Source organism: Protopterus annectens, chromosome 9.part0 (assembly GCF_019279795.1).
Source record: "Protopterus annectens isolate FY-2018-M chromosome 9.part0, PAN1.0, whole genome shotgun sequence".
NCBI lineage: Eukaryota > Metazoa > Chordata > Ceratodontiformes > Protopteridae > Protopterus > Protopterus annectens.
In genome coordinates this window covers 1,194,580,298-1,194,592,782 of record NC_056743.1, presented here as the reverse complement: position 1 = coordinate 1,194,592,782, position 12,485 = coordinate 1,194,580,298, and the positions used below count along the sequence as shown (strand labels likewise).

The 12,485-nt window shown below is 38.7% G+C and overlaps 1 protein-coding gene across 1 annotated transcript in view; it reads left to right on the top strand.

Moving 5' to 3' along the window:
• LOC122811932 (ABC transporter G family member 9-like) overlaps nucleotides 1-12,485 on the top strand; it is a 338,279-nt gene that overhangs the window by 309,144 nt on the left and 16,650 nt on the right. The window contains exon 13 of the mRNA XM_044084109.1: nucleotides 5,261-5,469. Within this exon, the coding sequence (XP_043940044.1) occupies nucleotides 5,261-5,469 (209 nt within the window). The remainder of the gene's footprint in view (nucleotides 1-5,260; nucleotides 5,470-12,485) is intronic.

Genomic DNA, 12,485 nt, shown 5'->3' with positions numbered 1-12,485 from the left:
GTATCACTCAAATACCTTTTTACCTGTAGAAAAATGGCTAACCAAGAACCAACTAATACTTAACCCCAAGAAAACCAAACTTCTACTCTTACTTCCCAAATCCCTCTCTCACCTCAAAACCACCTTCACCATTTCTTCTCTTAACACCATTATTCAAGCTGACCCACATACAAAGCTCCTCGATATTATAATTGATGACCAGTTGAGATTTGATACCCATATTCAGCACAGTATCAAAAAGATAAATCAGAAACTCAGCTTACTCTACAGACATAAAAAATACCTAGCCCCTGACTCCAAACAAACTCTAGCTCAGGTTTTCCTGCTTCCTTGTCTACTATATGCCTCTCCTATCTTTATTCATCTACAGTCCACCCTTTTAGCTAAACTCCATCAAACCTATTACAGTGTTGCAGGATTTGCCAGTAATCAACCTTACAAAACACATCACTGCCTTGCTTTAAAACATCTTTACTGGCTGGATTTCCCCCACCTGCTTCTCTGTCTCAGTTACAAATCACACACTCTTTACTTGCCAGATCCTTAGCCTGTCCCTCTCTCTCCTCCCTAATATCCCTTTACACCCCCTCCCGCACTCTCCACAGCTCAGACCAGCACCTACTTGACACCTACAAACCCAACAAAAATATTGACAAACAACTTTACAAAAGCAGTGTGTCCCAGGCTTGGAATAAGCTCCCCTAACATCCAAGCCATTACTAGCACAAATCTCTTTAAATCTGAACTGAAAAATTTCCTCCTAAATGCCAACACCTGTCATTACCAAGATCCTACTTAATCCTACTCCTTCCACTTAGATCTCTTTGCCATCTCTCATATTGCTACCTAGGCTGTCTTCATTGACTCCTTTCTGATACTTATGACTCTCAATTCTCTTCTTTAATAATTTCTTGCACTCTGAAGACAGCAGCAAAACTAACTTTATTTACCTCTCACTTACATAATCTTCTTACATAATACCAAGCTATTTCAATAGTGTAACCTCAGTTGTGTATACTCATTTGTAGTACTGTCTGTAATTACTACAGAATGTTTCTCTAAGCCTGTCCAATATTTGTATTTCCTGTAATGTACATCATTTGTTTTGTAATGTTTCACAAGTTGTATTGTAGTATTTTGTGTGTTGGAGCATTTCTGCTTGAGTGTCCACTGAAAACGGGCCACTGGGTCAGTTGGACTAACTCGGTTAACAAATGATAAATAAATAAATAAACAGATAGATAGATATATAGATAGATAGATATGTTTGTTTGTGTGGCCGTTGTACCTACTCTAACCCTACCACCTTCAGCTTAATTCCCCTACTACCTTCCACAATTTACATTTTATATATATATAATGTGTGTGTGTGTGTGTGTGTGTGTGTGTGTGTGTGTGTGTGTGTGTGTGTGTGTGTGTGTGTGTGTGTGTGTGTGTGTATAGCTAGATATATAAATACGTCATTGGGTCAAAAATAGATCAATACACAACCTCAAAACATTGTAAAGCTGTCACGTAATGTCTTTTTTCTTGATGAAACTGTGTACACAAAATGATGTCGAGCACCTTTGAGACGCATGCATGACAGATGAGCTCTACTGCTGCTCCTACTTCCCTGTGGCCACACCGTGCCCCTACATACTCTCCCTGCAGCCAGTGCTGTGGCCACAGGCAAAATATTTCATAAGCTGCACATCATGAGCACTTGCTTAATTGCATTCACTGTTATGAGCAGTGGGGCTCGTCGCACACACACAGTAAACAGAGGAGGGTTAGCAGTGATTGCTGCCACAGTGTTTCTGACTCCTAGGGGTTATGTAAGTAATAAAATAATCCTGTTTGACAGTTAACTTAAGAACTTAGTGTAGCACAAATTTACTTAATATTTTACATATTTATTTTGCCATCATGTTAACAAAGAATAGTAGTGAGTATTACGATTTTTCATGTATGTGACTAGAAAACTTGAAAGTTCTACAACCTGTGCACTGGTTACAATTCTGTCTTAGATATTTTACTTGTCAGGTAAGAGTCATTGTAAATCTGAATTACTGAAATAAACAGTATCTATCAAACTGTTTCTTCTGTGTAGGAGGGTCCTGTACCTTCTAATTATTTTACATAATTGTGCTCAAGTGATGGTGAACAGCTGTATATTATGTAACTGCTTTTATTGTACACTGTTAAACAGTTGCGTTTCTCTAATGACATTAGCTCACCGAATATCTGTATAGATGTTTAGTCAATATATATAATATACAAACGTGATTAGATGACCTTGTGAAGTTAGTTACAAGAATACTGGCATTTAGGTGCCCTTTATTATCTTTAAAGCTTAGAAGATGTTAATGCTGTTTTCAGTGGATGGGATCCCAGGCATATTTCATACCTCTCAACTAGCATGATTTTATTCTTCAGATTTACCCTTGCTTCTCCTAGAATTGCTTATATTCCTCATAAAGTCAGACCAGTCTGTGGCTACATACTTTATTAAATAAATCATTTAAGCCTAGATATAAGGATTCTCTACCATTAACTATATAGCTTCTAGTATACGAAGACCTACTGAGAAAAATAGGAAAGCCTCTTCTTTATGGCCTTTGCTATGATATTCAAAGGCTAGTGCTATGATTCATAGGTTAGTACTAAGCTAACTGCCCTTTGCCATTTTTTTTAGCCTAGCCACTCTCCCCTGACTCAGAGACTCCCTGCACCTTGTGTTTGTAATAGGCCACCCTCCCAACCCTTGATTTTTAATGCTAAGAGGTTGAAATGTATGGGATATTTACTGAAAATGTGCTAAAAGAGTTCCTATATTTATTGCTGATCCAGTATTGTTTTAGAGGGGTTAAATATTCCTGTATTAGTACTTCACTTATGTTGCTGCCTACCTTAATTATTAAATCAGGAATTTCACATTTATCACAATACTCTAATGGAATAATGTGATTACAGTGTTTTCTGATTATAGTGTTGGTGTTAACATGTTGTCTCATCAGTAATTTTTTTAACTTTACCCAAGCTTGTTCCTCTGGAAGCTAGACATTGTAAAGGCTGTGCAGGAATACAGAAGGAAAAGGAAGTCATGGAACACCACATGAATAAAGTAGTCTTCAGTTTCCATAAAGAAAATAGATAAGACACAATTTCCTGTTGCCTTGTCTGTCTTTCTCTCTCTTAGTCTAAGCCACTAGCAGAGCTTTATTGCTTTCAGTCTTTCTGCTTCTTTCCCTCCTGTTTTACAAGGGCATGTGACTTCCTCCATTCAGGGCATGTGTTTGGAAATCGCCCTCCCACGATACCCAAATACCACAACTCCATGTGCCCCACAGTGGAGAATGTTTTGGTATTAAAACATTTTCTAGTTTATATAAGGTCACCAGTGTCTGTGATTTTTTTTTTTTCATCTGGGGCTATTATTTTTGTTGTTTTGTTTACTATTCATTTTTTGGATGTATTTATTTCATTTGTTTTGTGTTTTTTTTTTTTTTTTACATTGCTGATACATTTGTTAAAGACTAGTGGTTTAAAGCATAACATTTTTTTTTGTATCTGGTCCTCCTTTGACCATCAAACCTCCCCCTCACTGCATAATTGGACCATTTGTTCCTCTTGGGATAAGAGCCCCATACCTTATTTGTTCCCCTGGATTAAAGGGTTACAACAGCTGGAAGTGGTTCCATCATCTGTGCAGGGGATCAGGGTTTTTTCCTTCATTATGCCTTAACATCCTAACTTGATTGTTAATTTCCATGTACACAGGCTATGGGAACATTTCTGTAGTCATAACTCCATCCCCGGGGGTTGATGTGAGCATCCACATCACCACAAGGGTCTCCTATACCCCTCTTTTAGTGAATGCATACTCCCACAGACATGCAGACAAAGGCTATTTTACCAGCTTTAAAGACAAAGCCCCACCCCAGTCTACAACTAATATTTTTCAAACCTGATTCCTCTTGTACAAATCAGATCAGCCAACAGGAATCATCATAGCCTGCCTTACCAACATGGGTGAACCAGCATAAGCTGCTTACTCCCATCCTCCCCAACCAGTTTGAGACAGTTTGAGCTCAAATCATCTGATTCTCCCCAGGGCTTCATCTCTCTCTATATCACAGAGACAGGCTATGTTTTATTATTTGCAGCCACAGAGTTACAACACCAAGAGGAAACTAATATTTATGCTTGCATGTATGATTACTAAAATAATCATTTCTGAATTCATAGAACCAACCAATTGCAAAATTGTCTTTAAATGACTGGTAGAAAAACTGTCATATGATGCACAAGGAAATGTTGGATCAGTTCTTTCTAGAACTGTAGAGCTTATATTATTTGCTGGTATAATTAACTAAGAACTGAATGCTAGGAAATGGTAAGGGGGTTTGGGGAGGAGTATAAAATACAGCAGTACAATATAAATCAAAAACATATCTTATGTTTTGTAACATTTATCTTTAGTTTTATTTTATTTTTTATTTATTTCTGTTTATTCATTGTTGACCGGGTTAGCCCTACTAAGCTAGTGGCCTTTTTTCAGGCGATACCCGAGGTAGTATTTATACTATTAGGGGACATGTGGTCAGGGCAATGAGGAGTTTTTGATAGGTGCTATGGGATCTTCTACATCCACAGGAGCTACCACCAACTCCAGTAGATGGGACTTCGGTTTAACATCTCATCTGAAGGATGACACACTCAGGATTTTAGCACACCCTTAATGTCACACTGTACTGTGCATTTCTTATGGTGGTCATTCTTATTTGAAGATGTTTCTGTTTTTACCTATGACTTCTACTTTTTTGAATATTTATAATTAATTGAATTATATTTTGCTTAATTGCACATATTCAATAGGAACATAAATATTTAAATAACAAGGACAGAATTTCATCATGTTACAGTCTAAGTGGCACAAAGCTGGAATGGATAGAACTTTCTGTGATAAGTTAATATGTTTTATCTTGCATTTAAATTTGACTATGAAAGTGCATTATTAATGTTCTATTTCTGATTTCTAACTTTCTGCAGTAGCTTACATTAATACCAAAATGTGCTGGGTGGAAGGCAGGGATTTCTGTCAGGAAATATTAGGTGCATTGGTTATGCAGTAAACACAATTTTGTTAGGAAGATCTTGAAGAATTGTTAAGTCGGATTACATTAAAATGTATATGAACCAGAATCCTATTGAGAAAGTAAAAAGAATTAAAAATAAATAATAAAAACTTACCAAAGCTTTCTTTTTTTCTCCTTAGTCCATTGGCTTCTTTACAAGTGTCACTTTCCTGCGATTTGACCAGTCTATCTGCTTCACTACAATATTCATGTTGACCACCCTACTTCTTGGTGGGTTCTACATTAAAGACTTGCCTTTCTGGCTCGCATGGGCTAAATATATATCCTTTGTGTCCTATCCCTTCTATTCAACACTGATAATGGAATTCAACAGTGACTTCGCCATTCAGTAAGTATGTTGTACTACACTTACAAGTTACAGTGTGGTAGGTCAGAAACTGCTTTGTATATATTAGTGAATGTAATACAGTTATATTGGACTGAAAACAAATCATAAAAAAATCAGTTTTCTCCTATTTTAAAAATGCCTAGAAGGTGTAATTGCAGACACTGTGGGTAACCTCCCAAATAAGCTAGATGCAAATAAATTTCACCTTAAGATAGGAAATGTGTGTGTGTGTGTGTGTGTGTGTGTGTGTGTGTGTGTGTGTGTGTGTGTGTGTGTGTGTGTGTGTGTGTGTGTGTGTGTGTGTGTGTGTGTGTGTGTGTGTGTGTGTGTGTGTGTGTGTGTGTGTGTGTGTGTGTGTGTGTGTGTGTGTGTGTGTGTGTGTGTTTGAGCTTAGACTCCATAATGGGAAGAGTGACATACCTAACATCCTCAAGTTGGACAGCTAGTTCATGCTTTTTATGCCCTTTCTTGAGCTCTACAAAATATTTCTTATGTTTGTAAAATGTATACATAGATCATAATTACCTGATTTTAATTCTTACTTTTTAGTCTCTTTTTTGATCATTGCAGGGCATTACAGGACATTTCTTCACCTATTCTAAAATGTTGTGATAAATCACAGTTAACTGATTTTTGTCTGACTTTCCTCTGCTTGAGTTTATCTCTGTAAACCAGATATGGTATTAAACTTACAAACACAATCGCAGAAACGATAGATACATTTTTGATTTACATATAGTACAGTGTAGTGTGTTACAGTCAGTGTGAGATCAAAGGGTGCTTTGTAAGCTAGTCACAGAACACCACACAGCATTCTTTAGGAGACCAGGTGCAAGGATAAGGCTTTGAGACAGTCCACGCAGGATGTTTTGTTTGCTCCCTGCATTCTTTTTATGAGAAATCTCTGTGGTCTCTCAAGCTGTTGCATGTGCCTAGTCAGATACATACTGAAGGGTGCATTGTATTCAATGAATGGTCTGATGAGCACTGGTTATGGTGGAACAATGACCTCCTTGAACCTGGATGCCATGCTCTTACTTATAAGTTGTGAAACATTGAATTAAATGATTTTCTCACCGCAGTAGACACATGTTGGTCAAATATCAGGTTACTGTGAGCATGCATTCCCAGATTGCTGACCACTGGCTCTACTTTTAGAGGGTTATTATCAATGCACTAATTTCCAGAGGTGGGCATCTTTGCAAAGGGCCCTATTATGTATTTTTTCTCATTGAGTTGAAGTCTATGGTTCTGGCACTAGCTGTTTGTCTGTGTTGGGCCCTCCTGAGAGGTATCTGTGTCTTTAGGGGAATTCAATGACTATGCTTAGTTTGCTGTATCTGCAAACTTGGTTAGCCAGAGGCCCTTGATGTTTGTCTTAACATCGGAGAAGTAGAAGCCAAAAAGGAGAGGCCCCAGCATCAACCTCTGTGGGACACCACCAGTGACTGTCTTCTTTGTGGAGGTGGATTCCCCAATTCTAACTTTTTGTGTCCTATCAGTGAGCCAGCTGGCTATCCATTAGGTGATTATATGGGTTTCTACCTAATTTTGTAAGTTTACCTACAATGCCCAAGTGAGATACTGTGTTGAACACTTTGGAAAAGTTGAGATAGACAGTGTGCACTCTTTTGCCCTCTTCCATAGCTTTAGTGACCTTCTCAAAGAAGTCCACCAGTTTAAATTAGGCATGACCCACCTTTGAAAGAACCAAACTGGGTAGGGACCAGTGTCTGTAGGTTTCCTGTGCCATTGTTTATCAGAGCCATGATAATTATTTCCATTCCCTTGCATATGAGATTAGTCAGACTTATGAATCTGTAGTTTTTCGGCCCCATGGAAGCCCACAGCCTTGTATAGAGGGATAGCCATTGTAGTCCTCAATGCATTAGACATGAAGCCTATATGGAGGTTATGGCTAAAAAAAGATTCTACTGGGCCTGACAGGTCATGTTTCATGCTTTTCAAGAGGCATCCTGGGATATTATCAGTACCCACTGAAGAAATGTTGATGCCCTTAGCACAGTGAGAACCTTGCTCCCTAATAATACTTGTGGAGAAATGGTGAAGGTCATTTCTGCGGGGGGGACTGGGTGTGATAGGTAGGTAGGTAAAGTTGGAGATAAATTTAGCAGCCAGCAAACCTGCTATATCCTCTGACTTAGTATAGTTGGTTCCAGTCACCTTTAGTTTTACACATTGTCAGGTATTGCCTTTAAGGTTGTGGTCATAACTGAAGAATGCCTTATGATTGTCCTTAGCTGTGGAGGCTTTCTTCATCTCAAATTTGGCTTTGTCAGGCTTGATAAGTCCCCTGAGTTGCTTGTTCAAATTGATGAGGATATATTTACCTTGCTGGGCAACCCCCTTCCTGTTCCTGGACAGATTTTCTTTCTTTTGTTATTTAATCTTTTTATACTGAAATTCTAAACAACAACAGTCCAACAGTCCAAAAAGTGAATAATAAAGAAACACAACTTGATTCACAATGATACAGAATCCACACTGACTTCAGGAAGTATAAATCACCGTAAATTTATTCTGGTACCTCAGTCTTTCGTCTTCAAGGAATAATTCAAGTATAAAGTTCACCTCCTTATATGTAACCAGATACTTAAACATACAAATTTAATAATTATTTAATTACATCAATTAACTATATAATAAAATGCACCCTGCCAGTTCATTATATTTTAAGAACTTTGAATGCAAAAAAAAAAATGTGAAAGGCCAAAGTACCAGAATAAACTTATGGTGATTTATACTTCCTGAAGTCAGTGCAGATTCTGTATCGTGGTGAATCAAGTTGGTTTCTTTATTATACTGGAATTCTATCAGGGTTGTTTGCTTTTGGAGCTTGTCCTGTTTTTATTTCAGGTGGGTACAGCTATCTTACTATTTACATGATTGTACAGGGTTTCTGTAAACAGTTCTGCATAGGAAGCTGTATTCTCAGGGATTGGGGGGGCTTGGAATTTTGCTAGACTGTCACTTAGAAGAAGGTAGTTAGTCTTGGAATAGTTTTTAAATACTTCAGGGTTAGATGGGATCCCGGGCTTAATATTTATTTCAAGGGAGACAGCTGTGTGGCCCAATCTGACCAATGGGGACTTTACACAAGGGGCATCATTCCCTGATTTTTGTAAGGTCATATCAAGGATATTGGTTCTCCTGGTGGGTGTGCAGACTAGCTATTCAAGGGTGCTTGTGTTAACAAAGTCCAGAAATCTATAGGTCTGCATTTTTGAGGTTGTGTATGATTCCCAGTTAATGTTGGGGTAGCCCATGAGTGTTGTGTTTCATTAAACGAGGAGTGCCTCAAGTACATTCAAGTACGTGGAATGGGCTTCCTGAGTCATGGAGAAGGACCAATAGCTTGCAGAGATATAGTGTGGGACTTTACTTATGGTAAGCTGGATGTGAAGATGCTCAAGTGTGTTATTTTATTTAACCAGCCTTGAGGTGTGTTCATGTTTGAAGTAAATTGAGACTCCTCCACCTTTAAACTGTACCTGTGCCATAGGTGGACTGAGTATATGAAAAACATTATAGCCCTGCAATGCTGGTGTGCCCTCTGCAGCTTTAAACCATGTCTCGGTAACTGTGCAGATGTCTATATTCTCCAGGGTGAGGAGAACTTGTAGGGAGTGGAGTTTCCCATTTAGACTCCTCAGATTGAGCAGTAACACCTTTAGAATATTCTGAGTCAGTTTAGCTATGCCGATAGGTTTATCAGGTTGGCACTGCTTAAAAAAGGCACGGTGGGGGTGGACAAGGTTTTAGCCAATATTTGAAAACATGGGGTGGGGGGCACGTGCAGACCATCCCTGGCAAAGCATCATGGTCTCGTTAACATATCATCTCAAGCATACAAATATTTTACCCCCTTGGTGTAACACCAAAAATTATTTGCCTTTTATTGGTACTATGGCATCATCCTTGAAGATGGTGAAATATCACTTAATGGTAAACTCATATCAGCATGGGATACATAGTCAAAGACCTCCAGGGAGGTATGCCGCAGGTCATCTACACCTACATAGACTATATCTGAGTCATGCTGGCCCTTGCGGTGCAATAACTTGAGCGCATGTGTGATCTGGCATATCCTAGCCCTTGACAGGAAGCTTTAGGTGAATCTCTCCTTGCTCAGCCTGGTGAATCGGACATCCCTGTGTCAGTTATGACTAAAATATTATGTTGTCTGGCAGTTTGCCTAATAGGCCTAGAGCATACCTCTCAACTTCTCAGATCAAGAAATCTGGACAAAACCATAAATAATGGTGGGACAAATGCCCAAAAATAGGGACAATTTTTAAATATTTCTCTTACAAACTTAGAAAGTTGATAGAATAACAGGTTTTGTATTAGCATGGATTTTATAAAAGATATGAAGTCTAAAACTCAAATTTCTGTTATTATTTTCTAACTTTAGTCTGCAATAATTTTCTAGTGATTTGCTAATAAACCACAAATGTTGGAGAAACAGACTAAAAATATAAGACAAAAATCTGAACATTCTGTGAAAATCTGGACAGTTGAGAGGTATGGAGAGACTGAGACACCTTGTGATGATGCTGTGTGTGTCTTGGTGCATGTTGTCTTAGCAGAGTGCTCTGGAGATTGCTAAGGACACTTGCTCTGTGTGTGATGTCTGGAAGGCCTCTGAGGTTGTGGAAGATTACATTTAAGAGCCTCAGCATTTGTGGGTCTAACTGTCTAGTCCATAGCAGGTGTAGTCTGTATGTTATTACCAACCTGTTTTGTGTTGTTTGTGCTGGTAAGTGAGAGCCTTGCCTCCAGATACATTGTGTAACCACATCTCTCACATACCATATCAGTTTGCTTTGGAATTAGGTGGTTGTCAGTAAGTATGAGAGAACTATGACATTGCCTCAGGGCACCCAAATCCATCAAGCTTGCTGCAGAGATAGTAGGAAAGTGCAAATGTATGCTTAATAGATCCTTAATTCATGCATTTTACTAGTGGGTGGTACAAAAGGGGTTAACAGCTGGCTGATAGGTTGTTACTTATACTTGCAGACCTATGTTCCTCAACGCAAGAACCAGTTGCTCTTTATGCAGCAGGGCACTGCAAAGATTTCTGAAGTAGTCTTTTAGAAGGAAGGTGTTAATTCAAAGTAGTTATGACTATACTGAACAGAGTAGGGCGCATCTGTACAATAATCAACATCACACAAACAAGGTGACTTTATAGCAGCCTAAAAAAAACTGTTGAAATAAATAAAATGGCTCTAATAAAATGTGGCAATGTCAACTGGGTCTGGGTAGGGTTTGCCATTTAATATGAGTTCTGCACATTGTTGAGTGCTATTTCTTAGTTTTATAACATAACATAACATAACATAACATAACATAACATAACTAAACAAGGATTTGTAATTGTCCTTAGCTTCAAATGCCAACCTAAGTTCATGGACTGCCTTAGTAATTCTAATATTCTTTTCCAAATATTTTCCTTGACTTGGAGGAGGGAATCCTTTGATATGTTTCAAATTCTAATACATTTTTTCTTTTATTGTAGATTTTATTTAAATTGGTGAACCACCAGGATGGTTTGCTTTGAAATGTCCTGTTGCATTTGGATCTTGATGGAACTGCCAATTCAATATATTTATTTATAGGTTCATAGGAGGTTACTAAGTTAACAGCCCTAGGATCTTTACATGCCTAGCCGTATTATACCAATGTTCCCTAACTGACCTTGGTTAGATGGTTGTTATTCGCATAGTGAGCCCATGATCAGCACTGACTACCCCTGTCCATAAGGGGCATAGGTGCCACCTCTGGTGAATTTACAGTCCGCCATCCAAATGTCTAAGCTGCACTTGATTAGGGGTCATTGAGGAGCTCTGCTTCACATGAATTAGGAGTTTATTCCAGAGGAGCAGCAGTTTCTGGGAGATGTATTTATCTCTCCTGGATATTCCGTTAATGTTACAGGCTAGGTTGAGCTCCCTGGAGCAAGTGACTCTTGTCCCATTTTATTTGTGGATGTGCAGCATTCCCATCACAGCAAGGTCAGAGACTGCTCTGTAGACCAGGCACAAGTCACCTCTCAGCAGCCTATAAAATATAGAGTACAGTGACAGGGCTTTCAATTTTTCCATGTAGGTCATGTTTTGGAGATCCTGAATTTTCTTGGTGAGCAACCTCTATGCTCTCTCTCCAGCTGCTGCAGATGTCTAATGAGGTGCATGCAAAAGGGAGCATTGTACTCTATTAATGGTCTGATGAGGGTCAAGTACAGGGGAGTCATAACATCCTTTTCTCTTGGATCCGTTGCCTTTACTTATGAGGTGTGCAACATAGAAGGCTTTCCTTACCACTGTGGATACATGGTGATCTCAGTTTAGATTGCTATCAACCTGTGTTCCCAAATCTCACACCACTGGGTTTGAGTTTAAATGGGCACTGTCAATATTGTAATTTTCCGGGAATTCTTCTTTGCCAAAGGGGATAACCATGCAGTTTTTTGTGTTTAGTTTTAGTCAGTGACTTTGGCACCAATCATTTGTCCATGTAAGCCCCTTTTGTAATATGTTAACATTGTTGGTGGACTCAATGATTGCACCCAGTTTGCAATCATCAGCAAACTTGGTAAGCCACAGGCCATCTACTTTCACCTGGACTTCCAAGAAATAGATTCCAAACAGTAGAACTCCCTGCACAAATCCTTGTGGTACACCACTGGTAACTGGTCTAGTGGAACAGGTGGAATCCCCAACTTTGACAGTATGCATTCTGTCAGTGAGCAAGTTGGCTACCCATCTAGTGAGGTAAGGGTTAATCCCCAGCTGGGAGAGTTTCTCAATGATAGTTAAGTGGGTATAAAACTACTTTACGAATCTATCTGATGAGGCAATATCTAGGGTGATGTTGTTATAAGTGAATTTTGAGACAGTTCATAAAATTTGAGGAGATTTTTGTTCTTGAAGTCTTTAAATTCTGATATATTGGTTTCAGGTGGTTGGATAGTTTGTGTGAAAATTCTA